Source organism: Martes martes (genome assembly GCF_963455335.1).
Source record: "Martes martes genome assembly, chromosome: 11".
NCBI classification, from domain to species: Eukaryota; Metazoa; Chordata; class Mammalia; order Carnivora; family Mustelidae; genus Martes; species Martes martes.
The window spans coordinates 76,341,579-76,357,065 of NC_137899.1; the positions used below are offsets into that span (position 1 = coordinate 76,341,579).

General features: G+C 41.1%; 1 protein-coding gene across 1 annotated transcript in view; it reads right to left on the reverse strand.

Moving 5' to 3' along the window:
• Positions 1 to 1,115: 1,115 nt before the first annotated feature.
• The window catches only part of CTTNBP2 (cortactin binding protein 2), a 148,894-nt gene continuing 134,522 nt past the window's right edge, over positions 1,116 to 15,487 (reverse strand). The window contains exons 18-23 of the mRNA XM_080818366.1: positions 12,492 to 12,697; positions 11,632 to 11,817; positions 9,251 to 9,314; positions 7,478 to 7,610; positions 6,375 to 6,473; positions 1,116 to 2,221 (exon numbers count right to left, since the gene is read on the reverse strand). Of these exons, the coding sequence (XP_080674492.1) occupies positions 2,018 to 2,221; positions 6,375 to 6,473; positions 7,478 to 7,610; positions 9,251 to 9,314; positions 11,632 to 11,817; positions 12,492 to 12,697 (892 nt within the window). The 3' untranslated portion in view covers positions 1,116 to 2,017. The remainder of the gene's footprint in view (positions 2,222 to 6,374; positions 6,474 to 7,477; positions 7,611 to 9,250; positions 9,315 to 11,631; positions 11,818 to 12,491; positions 12,698 to 15,487) is intronic.

A 15,487-nucleotide genomic window follows, 5' to 3' on the forward strand; every position in this document is an offset into this window, starting at 1 on the left:
CAAACTGTTTTTACTTGGATTGACGGACACTATGACGTACTGACACTTTCCATTCTACTTTTAAAAACTGCTAGTCGTGACTCACTAAATTGATATAATGATCCATTAGATCTCTACCTGTATTTTGAAAGACCCTGAGCTAAATGGCCTCTTTAGGCCTCCTGCAGTCTGCACGCTGAGTGTTACTGACAGATCGAAGTTGTATGGATCAGTCACTATAAGTTATCTTCATCACGTATTTTGAATTTGGTTTGGTTTTCTCTGGTGCCTGAGTACTCTAATGGGATCTTTAGTTTCAGAGAAGCCCAAAGATAAAAGAATACTTGGGAATTCAAAATGGATGTAATCTGAGCAGGTGTACATAAGCCCAAGGAAACACTCCTCAGAGCCACCACCATCTGGGTATCCTGGTCTCTGACTTGGGGAGCATTTTTCAGTGTCTGTGAAAACATGAGAGTAGTTATCAAATGCCACCACGGCACTAAGAATTTGAGTCCAGCTCAAAGGAGTTAGTGTGTTGAAGCCTAAGACTAGTTCCCCTGGCCTCTTTCTTCTCTCCACCCTCTGGCCCTTGTTCTAGTCCCACCCCCTCCACCCCACACCCTTCCCTGAGCAGAGGTCAGAGCGGAACACCCCCAGGATTCACCCTGTTCAGACGAAGCCCAGACAGAAGGCCGACACGTGTTGGAATCGAGTTCTTCCCTGTTAGATCTTCTCTGATTCACCCCTTGTGGCATAATCTTAACCATGCATTAAGATACTTGCAGATCTTTTTGTCAAGTTCAGTAGTATCAGTGTATATGTGTGTGTTTCAATGTAAGTAGCCATTCTGGGCAAGAGAGGGCTTATAATAGTCTAAGACAAGTAAATAATTCTTGGTACAAAATCATACCTTTTGGGGGATATTTATGAGAGAAAAAATGCTTTGTTCACTGAACACCTAACTGTTAGACCTCCACTTAAACTTTATTTAACACTTTCTAACAGGGGTGGGCCTTTCTGTGAACAGCTAGTGAAATAACAACAGGGAGAACACAGATTATACCTGAACACAAATCTCCGTTGCATGGATAAACTACTAAGAGCTATAAATAGAAACTACAGCAAAATTGTTTCACTAATTCAGTATTTTATTGATGTCAAAGCATTTTAACTTTGAGTTGTATATGTCATTTCATTAGTAATTTTTGAAGAAACACTTCCAGAAAATATTATCAACTTTTACCAGTTGTGCTACTAGAATTAAATCGAAGAGGGAGTTAACTCTAAATTAATTTATTGAAGCATTTGCAGTTTTATATTCACTTAGGTACAAAACTTCTGTAAGAAAGATAACACTTTTATTGCATTATATAATTTCATATTTTATAAGAGTCATAATGCAAACTCATAAGCATAAATATACATAATGCAACCAATCAGCAATGTAACCATTAAAAGATTTAAAATGTAAAACTAGAATTTAACAGGCAAAATACTTAATATGGCTTTTAATGGAAAGTAACTGTTTAGAAATGATTTGTTATTGCCTCATTCTAGTCATTCAAGTGAACATAAAGTTATGATCTCTATTTAAAAGACAATGTACATTTTATAACATGTATGCAATATGGTTCCTGGACTTTGTTAAATATACATATATACATATATATATACATATACAGTACACTGACAGTTCTAGTACCCCTGAACATGTGGATTAAAACTATTACAATATTTCTACTATAAAACTACTTGAAAAGTTGGCATCACCTCCTGGTATTGAAGTTCAATCCTACAGAATTGGAAAGAAAAAAGAAAAAAAAAAAAAGGTTGGTTATAAATACATTCTTTACAAAAAAAATTGAATAGTGGTCCCGCACTCATACTTTATATTACAGTGAAAACATTGCCTTCATTTAAAGGTATTTACATCTCGTCCTTGGTTTCTGTGTGAAATATACAGAAGTTAAGAGTGAGACGATTGTAGGCAGGCCTATTTGTTTGGTTTTTCTACTTGTTCGTTTTTGTGGAAGTTTCAGATCTCTTCTTTTGAGTTGTTGTTGATTTCTATTTGCCTTGTATTACTGCTGCTGCTGCTTCTTTTGGTGTTCTGGGAACACTGGGTGACTTTACTTCTAGGAACAGGAAGAAAAGATTTTACTCTTGAAACACCCAACTCAATCTTTGACTGACTGTTGCTGCATTCGGTCGGTTGGTGGCTGCTGAAAGGACTGACCTCCTGGAGAGAAGAGAACAGAACAAGCCGGTCATGTCTGACCTGGCCGCCGACGGCTAGCAGCAGTTCTCTCCTCCTGCTCTGGGTCTCTGCCCCAGCACGGAGGAGTTTCTCCTGCAAAACCAAACAGCAGCCTACGGAGAGGAGAGGCTAAAGGATTAGCTTCCTCCAGACCCACCATCTGATTTTCTTTTAGGCCCTTCATGGCCTCAAGACTGCGTGAATCGAACGTCGGAGTCTGTGAGCTTCCTCAAGTCCTAGCCCCGAAGACATCCCCGAACTGGATTGGCCATTGCTGCTGTCTCTGTAGGGAGCTGCACAACATTGAAGTCTATCACCTCCGGTGAGTCACCTAACTTTTCTGGTCTCCTTGACACTACACAGTAAGTGCTCAAAAAATATGCATTCGCAGTTGAGCTACAAGACAGGAGCCCTGCTCCGGTGGTTTCTCCTAGAGCAGAGAACATCCGTGCTCTGACAACGGGGCTTCCCTTCTAGGGCGTCAAGGCTCGCCCACAGCTGCAGAGCTGCACAGGCGACATGATTTGTCCCCAGTCTCAGAGCAATGACACTGGGCCGGATCTCAGGCTCCCATCTTCGGCTCAAGATGTTTGCCCTCTAGAGTGTCTAAAATTCCACCAACCAACCCACATGAAGGAAGGCCTCCTCTGTGAGCTGCTCCCCAGGCCTCTCAAGCAGTTCATACGGACTTTCTCTCCTTTAATGCAACTAAACAGTAATGTAACCATTAAAAGATTTACAATGTAAAACTAGAATTTAACAGGCAAAACAGTTAATGTGGCTTTTAAAGGAAAAGTAAGTAAGAAAGGAAAGTAACTGTGTGCACTCCCCTGGCAGGTCCATTCTCCTGGGTATGTTCTTAAATCTGGAAAATGGGACTTAGCCCTGGGCCTACTAAAACCAAGCCCAACTTATAATTTGGTCTAAAACACCAAGAAACTCAACACATACAACATATTTAGAAGAAATGACATACGGTAGTAAAGCCAGCTGGGTGGTATACAGAATCTCGGAGCAGGGGGAGGGAAATCTCGAAGTGTCAGGGCTCAGAGAGAGAAAAGCTGATACGTGGCGTTCTTTGCTGGTTCACCTCATCGTCTGCACCATGAAGGCGAGGGGTGGGTGGGTGGCATATCTTCATGGTCTGAGACAGGAAATGCTGACATGAAGTAAACAAGAAGCTTCCCGTGAAGCTAAACGTGCTTGGGGTGTTGAGAACTGCTCTGCCTTCTTGAGGACCAGGGACCATTAAGGCTGGGAGTGTAAAACAGGGCCCATGACTGAAACACAGAGGGACGTTCCTGCCCTGGAACAGCTAAGCCCAGGTGTTGAGATGTTCTCCCTAAGGCTGAGCAGTACGAGAGCTTGGGACTAGGAGACTTCAGGGTGTTAATGCCTTCTTGGCTACAACCCAAAAGGTCTATTAAACACAGAATGTTACTTGTCAATGTTGTACATATTAAGCTCAAAGATAACTACTAGTTTGTATAGAAAGGTACTGCACCTAAATTAAATTTTAAAGTAATAATGTTAAATTAGAGCATTTCATTCATTTAATATTGGCTCACAGCTAGAAACTATGAGGATACTATAATCCCTGCTCTCTAGCTGGGGAAGTCGGGGCCAGTTTGGGAAACACTGTAGAGAAAATGGCAGTGAGATGAATCTTTGAGGAGTTCGAGTATGGCTGTGACAGGTGAACAAGAAAAAAAGGGTGAAGACAGGAAGGTGTGGAGGATGGTGTAGAAATAGTGGATTATATGTAAAAATAAGTTACATAAAGGTCTATCAACCCATCCAAAGACACATTTAGAAACAAAGTGGCTGGACAAAATGGAGGGCCAGATCAAAGCTGTCTTAGAGCACTGGCTGCACCTCAGAATCACCAGTGAACTTTTATACACCCCAAAGTGCAGGCTGCACCTCATACCAATTACATCAGAACCTCTAGAGAGGGCAGGGAGCATGATCTGGTCACTGGGGTTTAAAAACAAAATCCTCAAGTGGATTTCATTATGCAAAGATGGGAACTTTTGCTTTCGGGGAGTCATTTGGTTTCCATGAGAAGAAAACATATCAGCATCTGTTGTATTCGTGATTTAGATATGGGCATTTGTTTTTAATTTAGAAAGCTAACCTGCCACCAGATTAATACACCCCATTACCTTCCCTTACTGTTGGAGCAGTAAGGAATTCTGTTGTGAGAAATGATGACTGTCGAAAGTGATTGCAACTAGCCCAGAGAGCTCTTTAAAAAGAATTACTTCCTGATAACAGAAGAAACCGGGCATCTCACCAAGAAATGCTAGCTGAGTTTATCAGGATAGAAAAGAAATGAGCCTGCCAAGTTTCAGAAGGCTGTCAAATGTGTTACTTTGCCCTCTGCTGGCAGGTTCTGAGAAAGACACCTCCTTGCCCTTGCAGAGGAGCCCCCCAACCTGCGTTCAGTGTGCTGCGCAGCAGAGGGAACTGTCCTAATACCTACCTCAGCCCCACCCCGTGATGCCTTGATCAGAGCCCAGACGGTGTAAAAGGACACGTGTTTTTAAAGGCCTCTTTTTAAAACAATGCCGTCCTGAGTTGCCCTGAGCATATCCCACTTTCAGTACCATTTTTTGTGGACAGTACCTTCTTGGGGCAACCAGTAAGGTCCTGTGACAGACAAACAGGGGTATAGAAACTTGTCTCCGTTAGATATTTAAACAATGGCAGCTGGTCACTACCAGTCAACATTTTTATATAGGAAAGTCACTTGGCCCTGTGGAGAAATAGTGGTTCGGGGTTCTTTCCACACCTCTGTGGCCTTTGCATGGACTGACTCTTCCACAAGAACCCTAAAGAGTGGTCCTGGAGGCCCAAGAAATGTGTTCAGGAGGGGCAGCTCCTGACCAAAAGGTTTTCCGGCCAGAATTCACAATAGGGACTCCACATCCCCTCCTTAGGTCACTGGCCCTTACATGGTCTCCAAATTATGTGTTTACTGTGCTTTCTAAACAGTTCCCAATCGGGAGGCAGACATGATGATAGTGGGAACCTGGAAGGTGATGTTCTTCTTCACAGACCATCATGTTATGTATTTTTCATTTGGATCTCAGCCTTGCCAGTGCTTCCCACCTTCTTTCTTCCCCCAAAACCTACTGCTCACATGTAACTAATTGGGACTAGAAGCTCATGAAGCAGTGGGAGAACGGGCTGTGGTGAGCAGCTGATGAATAATTTAGTAGTCTCAGCATGCTCACTTTATAATTCTTCCCTCTTCAACACTCCCCATCCCAGGTCTTCCTAAGCCGCCACGGGAGAGGTTGAGAACAGGATGTGAACCACACACTCCACGTGACTGGGTGAACAGACCACCTCTTACTAAATGCCTCTACGAAATCTGTATTCTCACAAAATTACTACTGGGTAAGAAGTCATTATATTGTTTCTGTTCACCCAGGAGTACCACGCTAGGCCATCTGCTGGCATTGATTAACCAATCCTAGAAGTTATTTTGAGAAGTTCATGAAGTCTATTGAAATCCTGGCTCTGCCACTTGCCATTCTGACTTGTTTTTAAAGGAAAGTATCTCATGGAAACCAATGCATGCTATGGCAAGTTAAGACACTGAACTTTTTGAAGAAGGACTTTTTTTAAAAAAGATTTTTACTTATTTGGCAGAGTACAAGCAGGGGGAGGGAGAAGCAGCCTCCCCACTGAGCAGGGAGCACAAAGCAGCCCTTGATCCCAGGATCCTGGGATCAGGTCCTGAGCTGAAGGCAGATGCTTAACTGACTGAGCCCCGCTCAGGCACCCCTAAAAGGACTTTACATTATTTAGCCTGTTAGAATTCTAAAATGCAGGAAATTTTAAAGGTTCTCAAATGAATACATTTTAAAATAGAAGAACCAAGACAGAAGTCATATTATATCTACTTTTGACACATATTATACTTTTCTACATCATTCTTTCAAGCTATTATCTAATAAACAGTGATCTTTCTAACCTTGATTAACTACTGAATACACTTACCTTTACTTCTCTTTTCACAGCTGTGGTTGAAATATAATTCGTGATTCACACTGAAAGAAGATTTGAGAAGTCCATTCCATAGCAATCCTTTTTTGTCTCATTTTGCAGGAAAAGGGGCACTTACCTTCGGTGACACTGGCATTCTTGGATTAACAGTTGCTGAAAAGGCAGGGTTGTTCCCTGAACTATCAAACCTCCTTAAATCATCCCTGGAATCAGCAATCTGGAAAACAGACCAATTATCAGGTCACAGGTACACACTCAAGGCACAACTTAAAGTCACTACAGAAAATCTCTGTAAGTGTTACCTTTTTCTCTGACCCTCAGGAGCTCTCTGAGCACACCCTCAAGGCCTGTACTACTCACAACAAAGACTCCAAGGCTTTAAGTGAAACTATAAGAAAATGCATAAGAAATCATCTCTAAATCAAAAGAAGGTGACCAGATGAGCCCTATAGGAAAAAAAAAAAATCTGTCCTGGCAAAATTGTAAGAGTCTAACTATCATTACCTTCTTTTTCCACTGTGTAAATATTTTAGCTCATTTCTGGCAAGGTTATACTAGGCTGTCAATTCACCTATATCCCAGAGATTAGGATGTAAGAGTTTCAGTGGAACCTCCTCTACATTGTAACCACCTTCTTATCCTTCCTATCAAGTAAAAGGCACTGATCAAGGAAGTCTGGTTCAATTTGCTACAGCTGACAGTACCAAAGCAAGCTGCACTTGATGCTGCTGACACCACCTGTGAGATTCTGGGCCACTGATTCCTCTATTTGGATCTCAATTTTCACAGATTAGAGACTATATATGTATTACACAGGCCAAATTTTCTTGAAGGAAGGTTGTGGCTGTTTCTCTGTCTATAACATGAGTGCTGTGATGCCCTCTTATGGCTAGGTGACTTTTAAAACCACAGTAGAGAAAACAAAAGGAAGAAAAGCCTAGGGAAGGTATAATTTGAGCTAATGCAATCAACATGCAATTTTAACCTCCGGTCTTTCAGAGGAGTTACAGAACGCAGGCTGTACTTAACAACTTCTTTATTATATAAAAGATGTTTTGGAAAAAAGGGCTTTCCTAAGCAAGGCAAGGAGGGTTTGATTAGCCATACTAGTCGATCAGGAACTTCTTTCTGGGTGGGAATGTGTGTTAGGCTCTGGCTCTAAGGAAATCTCTTTCCTGGTTGGGGAGCCAAACTGTGTCTTAACTCCTCTGCGCTGCTTACCTTGCTTATGTCAGATTCGGATTTGCTGGAGCACATACTCTGCAGTTCCTGGACAAGGTCTGCTTCATCATCTGAACCCAGAGAGAGTCTCTGTTCCAAATTCAATGTCAATGATAGATCGTTCTCTAAAGACCTAATACAAAGTTCAGAAAAGAATTTTTAAATATCCTATAAAAGACTCTGTCATTTGATGGCAAAATTCACTCACAGGATTTCGGCATCTCCCGCTCAAAATTTTATTCATGGAGAAATCTACTTGGTTTAGAACATTCCAGTCTCCTTTCCTTCCCTTTCTCCAAGTCTAGATGAAACTAAGACATGAAACACTGGGGAAGTAGGGGGCAGTGTGATACCCTAGAACAAACTTGGCTCTACCACTTACTAGCAACATGGCCATGGTCATATTTTCTTTCTTTTTCTTTGCTTCCTGTAACACTTCAGTTTCTGGGTAATCTGTATGATGGAATTACTGGGGAAATTACATAGGCTGCCCTCTAGAATGGCTTCAGCTGTGCGCCTGGCCGAAAGAAACGTGTGTTATGGTTTCCTTTATCCACCTTCTCTCTCTCTACACTTCTCCCTTCTGTGAACTTGGTTCTAAATGGTACCTGTCCAGTGATAGGACACACACTTTATTGGGTTACAATGGAGAGTATTTACACAGTGCCCAAACATTTCTGTTCTATGATTAACCAAATCATCCTTTGCACCTCAAAATGTGTAAGCTGAAATAATTCGCTAGGAGAAACGTAATAAAATGATCACTTTAAACACTCAGCACCTAAAACCATGTTTCATTTTAAAATATTGGTCATCTAAAACCTGTTTATAAAAGTTCACAAATGGAGGATTTTTATCGTATCTTTATGTCAAATGCATTAATGATCAAGTTTGACTAAAAAAATGAAGCCCTTTTTGTTATCTCTTTTGTGGGTATAAAAGTCACCTATCCATAAGAGGGCATCATAGCACTCGTGTTATAGACGGAGAAACAGCCACAACCTTCCTTATAAGAAAATTTGGCCTGTGTAATACATATAGTGTCTAATCTGAGAAAATTGAGATCCAAATACAGGAATCAGTGACCCAAAATCCCAAAGGTGGTGTCAACAGCATTTAGTATTTCTAACCTTTTCAACACACTAAAAGCAAAAAAAGCTTTATGTTAAGTTATATTAAGCTTAAAGAATATGCTTTTTAGATTTGATTTGAAGGGGAGAATAAGCTATCCCAAAATGTGTCACTTTGGCCTGTGGGTTATTTTGATCTGAAGTCAATCAAGATCCAGATGACTCAAGGAAAACTTACCTCTCCCTTAAGTACCTAAGAGGGTTTAGAATTTATAAAGAGCTACGTCCAGAGCTAAGTTTTTTATCTGAAATACCCACCTGTCTGGCGGGCCAAGCATCTGCTCTTACTATCCTGTGGATCAGCCCCTCTGCCTTGAAACCCCAGACCCCTATACCATTCCTTAGCTCAGGATGGGAATATAAACCTCAACTGCCTGACTCTCCCTTGAGTCTCTTACCTTTGGGACTCCCAGACCCAGGAACTCAAACTCATTTTTCTCCTGGCACTTTGTCTTATATGTCAGTTTGATTATTAGACCAAAGAACCTACAAGGGAAACTTTCCCCACCATTACACATTCATTCATTAGATTTCAGTTTAACATTAGCATTCGAAAGACCTTTTTTTAAAAAAATATATTAACAGCATTATAGATACAGCAAACAATACAGGTTTTATTTGTACACGTTAAAGGGAAACTTACTTTTGTTTTGACAGAGAAGCATTTCTGTTATAATTCAGCTGAGATATAGCTTTAATTTTGATACCTGTTTAAAGAAAAAGTGTCATCATTTTCAACAGAATCAATCATTGTCCTTGGGCATCTTGAACTCTGTATTTAAAAGAAACAGACTTTGGACTCTGTTTGATCCTGTTTTGGGACTGAATCCATTTCTTGAGTTTCTCCTCAGGGCAGTGGCGCTGGATGGAGCTCCCTGCATAGGGACTGCTTTTATAAATAAATGGTCCCTCTTCTAAAATTATATGAATGCTGCTAGCACAAATTATCTCTAAAGAATGGTTTTGAAAAGTTGATTTTAATATATCTTCAGGAAGAGATCATCAGAGACCATCTCTACACTAGTTACTTTGCCCATACTTTTGTCGTTGTCAGAAAGGGTGGCTAGCAGATTTCCCTAATGACCCGACAGGTGCCTGGGCTTGGTCCCTGTCTCCTGAAGCCCATGACCTGCCATCATCATAGCCTTTCTGTTTTGGGTCAGGAGAAAAAGAGGCTTTGTCTTCACGGAACTTTATGATAACCCATAGTTACCAGTACAGAATGCAAAGTGGTTTCTATTTTGATAAATAATGGCATCAAACCAGTATCAACCCAAACACTGTAATATCAAATGTTAATTATTGGGGTAAAAACTTACCATTATGAACAATTAAATATCCCAGTTACATACAATTTTATTTATCTTTTGAATGTGGTTTCATATTTCTAAGAGTTTATTTGATATATCAAATAGTTCTAAAATATGAAATTATAAATGATTTTATATTTATACTCAGTAATTTAACTTTTTAATATTTTACATAAGTTTTCTGAGTTGGACTTAATATTGTTGTAAATTCACATTCACTTTATTGATTTTGTTTGTCAACTCTAGTGTATACACTGACAATGCATATTGTTTAGATAATTATTTGGCTCAAGCCAGAGGCTGGTCTTAAACCCTAGAGACAATTGTAATAAACTCAGAAATGATAGTGAAGAGCCTGGGTGGGTCTCCCATATCTGAGTGCTTATGGATTAGTCCATGTGCCATGGGATTAGAGGGGCATGAATGGAGGAAAACAGCATCAGACTTGCAAGAAACAAAAACATGGATTGTGGATCCCAGTGGTGCCAGGAGAGGTGATAGGGACAGAGAGCCAATAGTTTCTGAACCTCGGTCTTGTTACCTGGAAATGGAGATGCTAATCCTCATCTGAGAGCTCTTCTGCACTACACAGAGGAACAAACAAGTAAGTGGAAGGTACAATTCTTACTGCAGATGTCACCCTGGGAGTTTCTAGGCCACAGGAGGGGTTGACATGTAATGACTTTACTCCCTGGATCCAACACTCTAACTCTGGGAAGTCAGGACAAGCTCTTAGAATATATCCTATTATACTTTTTAAAGGTGACTTCTGTGTATTTATAAGTAAGCTCTCATTCAGTGACTTTCCATTCAATCATTAAAAAAAAAAATCACAGTTCACACGCATGGGGTAATTACAAAATTGCATGTGTTAATATCAAGCTTGCATTTTATGGATTTTTAAGTATGAAGATGCATTAATAAACAAAAGCAATTTTTCATGTTTTAAGATTTTTAGGCATATTCTCTTTTAGAAACTCTTACTACTATGAAGTGGGCATGAAATTATACATAACAGGGTATGTTGGGGGTGGGAGGGCCTCCTGAAGACCCAAAATTACATCTAGGAGAAATAAATGTACAAGGCATATGAGCTTGGAACATCTTTTCATTCTTACTCAAATATGGATTTCCTGTAGGGAAGACAATTCATATAGTAACTGATTACCCTATTAACAAAGCCAAAAGGAATAGGTCTAACACCAGAGATAAAGATTTTTTTATCTTGTTGGAATGAAAACTTTTTCTCAGAGAGGATGTTCCATTGTATTGAATCAGTTTAAAAATTTAGGAGAATGTAAATCCTAAGAGGGCAGGGATTTTTGTGTTTGCTGTCTTTACAGGAGAAAGAAATGTGTAAAACGGATTCACTCTCGAAGGCCTTACACTGGGATCAGACATCTCTCTATATATACTTCAAAAAATTTAAGGTTGGCTCAGAGAGGACACAGAAAAGAAGAAAACGACGCCAAAGCACAACCGTTATATTACATAAATTTGATGGTGGATGCCACAAACCTACGATTATTTCCCAGGTACGGGGCTCCCAAATATTTTTGGAAATGTACCTACTACCCTATTCATTCCACGAAAATATGCATTGAAAAACTCAACTTTGTGGAATGCATAGTGAGAAAAGTACAAGCACACCTGCCCTCCGAAAGCAGAGTGTGAGTGCCCATGTTCGTCCTGGCAGAACAGCCTCCTCACTTACCTTCCTCGCTCGGGCCGGGCTTACTCCAGGACGGTGGAGAGAAGCGGCCAGACTTCTTGCGAGGACTGGTGCTCACTTTTCTCCAGGCACCACTCTCTCCTTTCTTTCTGCTACAGCTGTTGTAACTTGAGACTATAGATAAAGGGAAACCTCCTCCTTTGAAATCAGCTACGTGCTGGTCCAGCTCTGAAACAACACAAATCGTGTTTTGCCAAAAAGAAGGCAGTGATCATGTGGTTTCACGGTCAAGCAAAACAGAACAATTGTAATTCTCAAAGAAAGGCTCTTCAAAATCATGGCTGTGCTTACTATCCAAGCAGGGATGTTGTGACTCAGCCAATTGTACTTGGAGATCTGGAATTATTGAGCCAATAATTTAAAAAGCGAGTTCTCCTATGATCTCACTTATATGTGGAATTTAAGAAACAAAACAGGATCATAGGGGAAAAGCTGAAACCAGAGAGGGAGACAAACCATGGGAGACTCTTAATCATAGGAAAAAAACTGAGGGTTGCTGGAGGGGTGGTGGGAGGATGGCGTAACTGGGTGATGGGCATTAAGGAGGGCACGTGATGTAATGAGCACTGTGTGTAATACAAGACTGATGAATCAATGACCTCTACATCTGAAAATAATAATACATTATATGTTACCCGAATTTAAATAAAAGAATTTTTAGGAGGAAAGGCAAATAAAAAAATTATAAAAAGTTCTGGGACAGTGGTGTCAAATGTACATTAAGGTCAAGATAATTTCTTTACTTACGAAGAGAGAAAGAAGAGCTCTCTGAGAATGAATTCAAACAAGTATTACGTAAGAGTGACTTTCCTTCCCTCCCCTCCCAGCACCAGCCCGTGTACCTGCTCTCTGGAGGGGACAGCCATGCAGCACCGCCTTATTGAGCAAGATGCTGAGAGCCGCTTTAACCACAGCCTGCTGCCCTTGGCTAGGGTGGTTTCTGGCGGCTGTCAGCCCCAGGCCCGGCTGTCTTCTCACAGAGGCTCTTGACAATACTGCTTCTTGAACTCTGGGTGCGATGATAGCATTCCACAGCTTAGCCATCCACCTTGCAAGAGAAGGGTGGTTGGCAGTGAGGCCCAGTCACACCACAATGGACAGGTTTGAAGAACGTGGAAAAAACATAAGTGTTTCTACAGATATGCTAACTTTCCTAGGTAGATTTGAAATAAGTGAAATTGGGGCGCCTGGGTGGCAAAGTTAGACGGCTGCCTTGGGCTCAGAGCCCAGGGTCTTGAGATTGAGCACTGCTTCGCGCTCCCTGCTCAGAGGAGAGTCTGCTTCTCCCTCTGCCACTACCCCCGCTTGCGTTCTCTTTCTAATAAATGACATCTTTCAAATAAAAAAGTGAAATTATCCAGTATCAAAGATGTTTGACTTTGCCTCAAAAATATGATGTTTTAGGGGCACCTGGGTGGCTCAGTGGGTTAAAGCCTCTGCCTTCAGCTCCTGTCATGATCTCAGGGTCCTGGGATGGAGCCCTGCATCGGGTTCTCTGCTCAGCGGGGAGCCTGCTTCCTCCTCTCTCTCTGCCTGCCTCTCTGCCTACTTGTGATCTCTGTCAAATAAATACATAAAATCTTGAAAAAAAAATATGTTTTACAAAGGAAAGCGTTTACATATCTTTCCTTTTTCCTTCTAAGATCATGGAGAGCAGAAATCAAAGCTTAAGTATATGTTGAATGAATGCATAAATAAAATACATGGAAGGGAAAGTAAATTTATAGACAGAGGTCTAGAAAAAAGATCTCCTGGAGACTGATGTCTACATAGCTTAAACTTATTTGCCCTATGTCCTTACTAAGATGCATATTTTTTAATATTTCTGAAATTGGGGTAGATCTTGTACTCTGTGGCAAATGAAATCTGTCTACCCCAAGGCAAAGGCTTAGTGTCTGCACGTGGGTGTGCTTAGCTCTGCAGAGTGGGGATGGGGTCACCAGCTGTCTCCCCAGATGGACTCTTTGTAGTAACAGCTGTAGCAGTGGGACTCTACCCAAGTTTGGGGCATCCAACAGCAATTAAAATTCCTTTGTTGCAACATTTAAAAAAACACTAGTTTCAAGGCTGTAGAAGCTAAACCACATCTTCTGCTATAACGAAGTTTTCAAAGCTATTACATACTGGCATAAGCCTTTCAAGACTGTTAAAACTTTTACCCAGGGATCAAGCATCTGTGTATTGTAAGCTTCTCTTCTAATGTCTAATGATATGTAATTCAAGAGAAAAAAGGAACTATAAGAGGGGAATATAGACAAAAATCAGGCATCAGACCTGCACAGATACTCCTAAAGGTACTAAAAGGTAAAGATCGTAAGCTTTAGTTTAAAAAAAAACAGCGCTTCCTGAACATGGCTGTTGGGAGACAATATGCATGTGTGCATATCGAGTGTTCACTTCGGTTATCGACTCTCTTTTCCAGGATGTTAGTTAGTATAGCAAACAGCCTTGGAAGAGAGACAGTGTCTCCTCCTGGAGCAGAAGGCAGATTTGTTTCCTTACTAGCATAATGAAAGTGATCTTTCCTGCCAGGGCAAAGGGTGGGCAGATCTGCTAGCACCCCCTTTAGGAGCCTAGAGGATTCTTCTTTTTTTTTTTTTTTTTTCTTTTTAAGATTTTTATTTATTTATTTGACAGACAGAGATCACAAGTAGGCAGAGAAGCAGGCAGAGAGAGAGGAAGGGAAGCAGAGCAGAGAGCCCAACATGGGGCTCGATCCCAGAACCCTGAGACCATGACCCAAGCCAAAGGCAGAGGCTTTAACCCACTGAGCCACCCAGGCGCCCCAGCCTGGAGGATTCTTAAGCTCTGAGTTCGGCAGCTGGGATGCAAAGCCAGCATCCATCACCCCACAACCCGGGGTCTGAGATGCTAGGAGAACCACTGTACATGTGGAGCACAGGTTGGGGCTGCGCCTGAGTGAGGGAGGCCTTGGCCTCCAACCCAGCATCTGCAGCAGCCTACCTTGTCAGCTTGCAAGTAGGGTACACGTCTCAGAGCAGAGTCTCTGTAGTTGTTGGCAATGACTGTGCTCCAGACAGGAAAGGCCCAAATTAGCTCCTAAGAATCCTGAGACTCTGGATGTGAAAAAGCCTTAAATTCAATCATAATACTGATGAAAAAAGAGGTGATCACATGAATAAATGTATTCCTGCTCTTTAGCAAGAAAATGCTGTGTTATCTTAATATTGTAATTCTTCCTTTTCTCCCAATTAGCTGTTATGAAATTGACCATTTGTTACAATAGATAAGATAATTTGTATGCCCTGCTTTCCAAAATGGACTTCTGCCCAGGATGCCAGAAAGTACAGAATCAATGCTAATAATGAATCACAGAGCTTACTAAGGTGGATTGTGACACATTTTTTTCCTCTTGATTTTCTATTTCATTAACTTTATTGCTAATATGTCTATTCTCATAAGCTGTTACAAAGGAAAACATGGCGAGTATTTAAGTCTCATTAATAAGGAAGGAAGATTTTTTTTCTTTTCTTTTTTTTTTTTTTGAAAGAGTGAGCAGAGGGGAGAGGCAGAGGGAGAGAGAGAATCTTAAGCAGGCTCCACGCCCAGTGCACCCGGCCCGAGCTCATGAACTGAGCTGAAATCAAGAGTCAGATGCTTAACCAACAGAGACACCCAGGCGCCCCAAGAAGAGAAGCTTTTTAATTCATCAATAGAATGTAAGCTTTTGTGTTTTGTCATAGGGTCCTCGATGACTTTCCCATGTAAACTTTCCCAGGAGAACACTGCACTGCATGTTGAACAGGACTCGAAACTTCTGTAACAGATGGAAATTGCTACTTACTAGTTCTCAGAAAGAAGTCTCCTCTGGACCTAC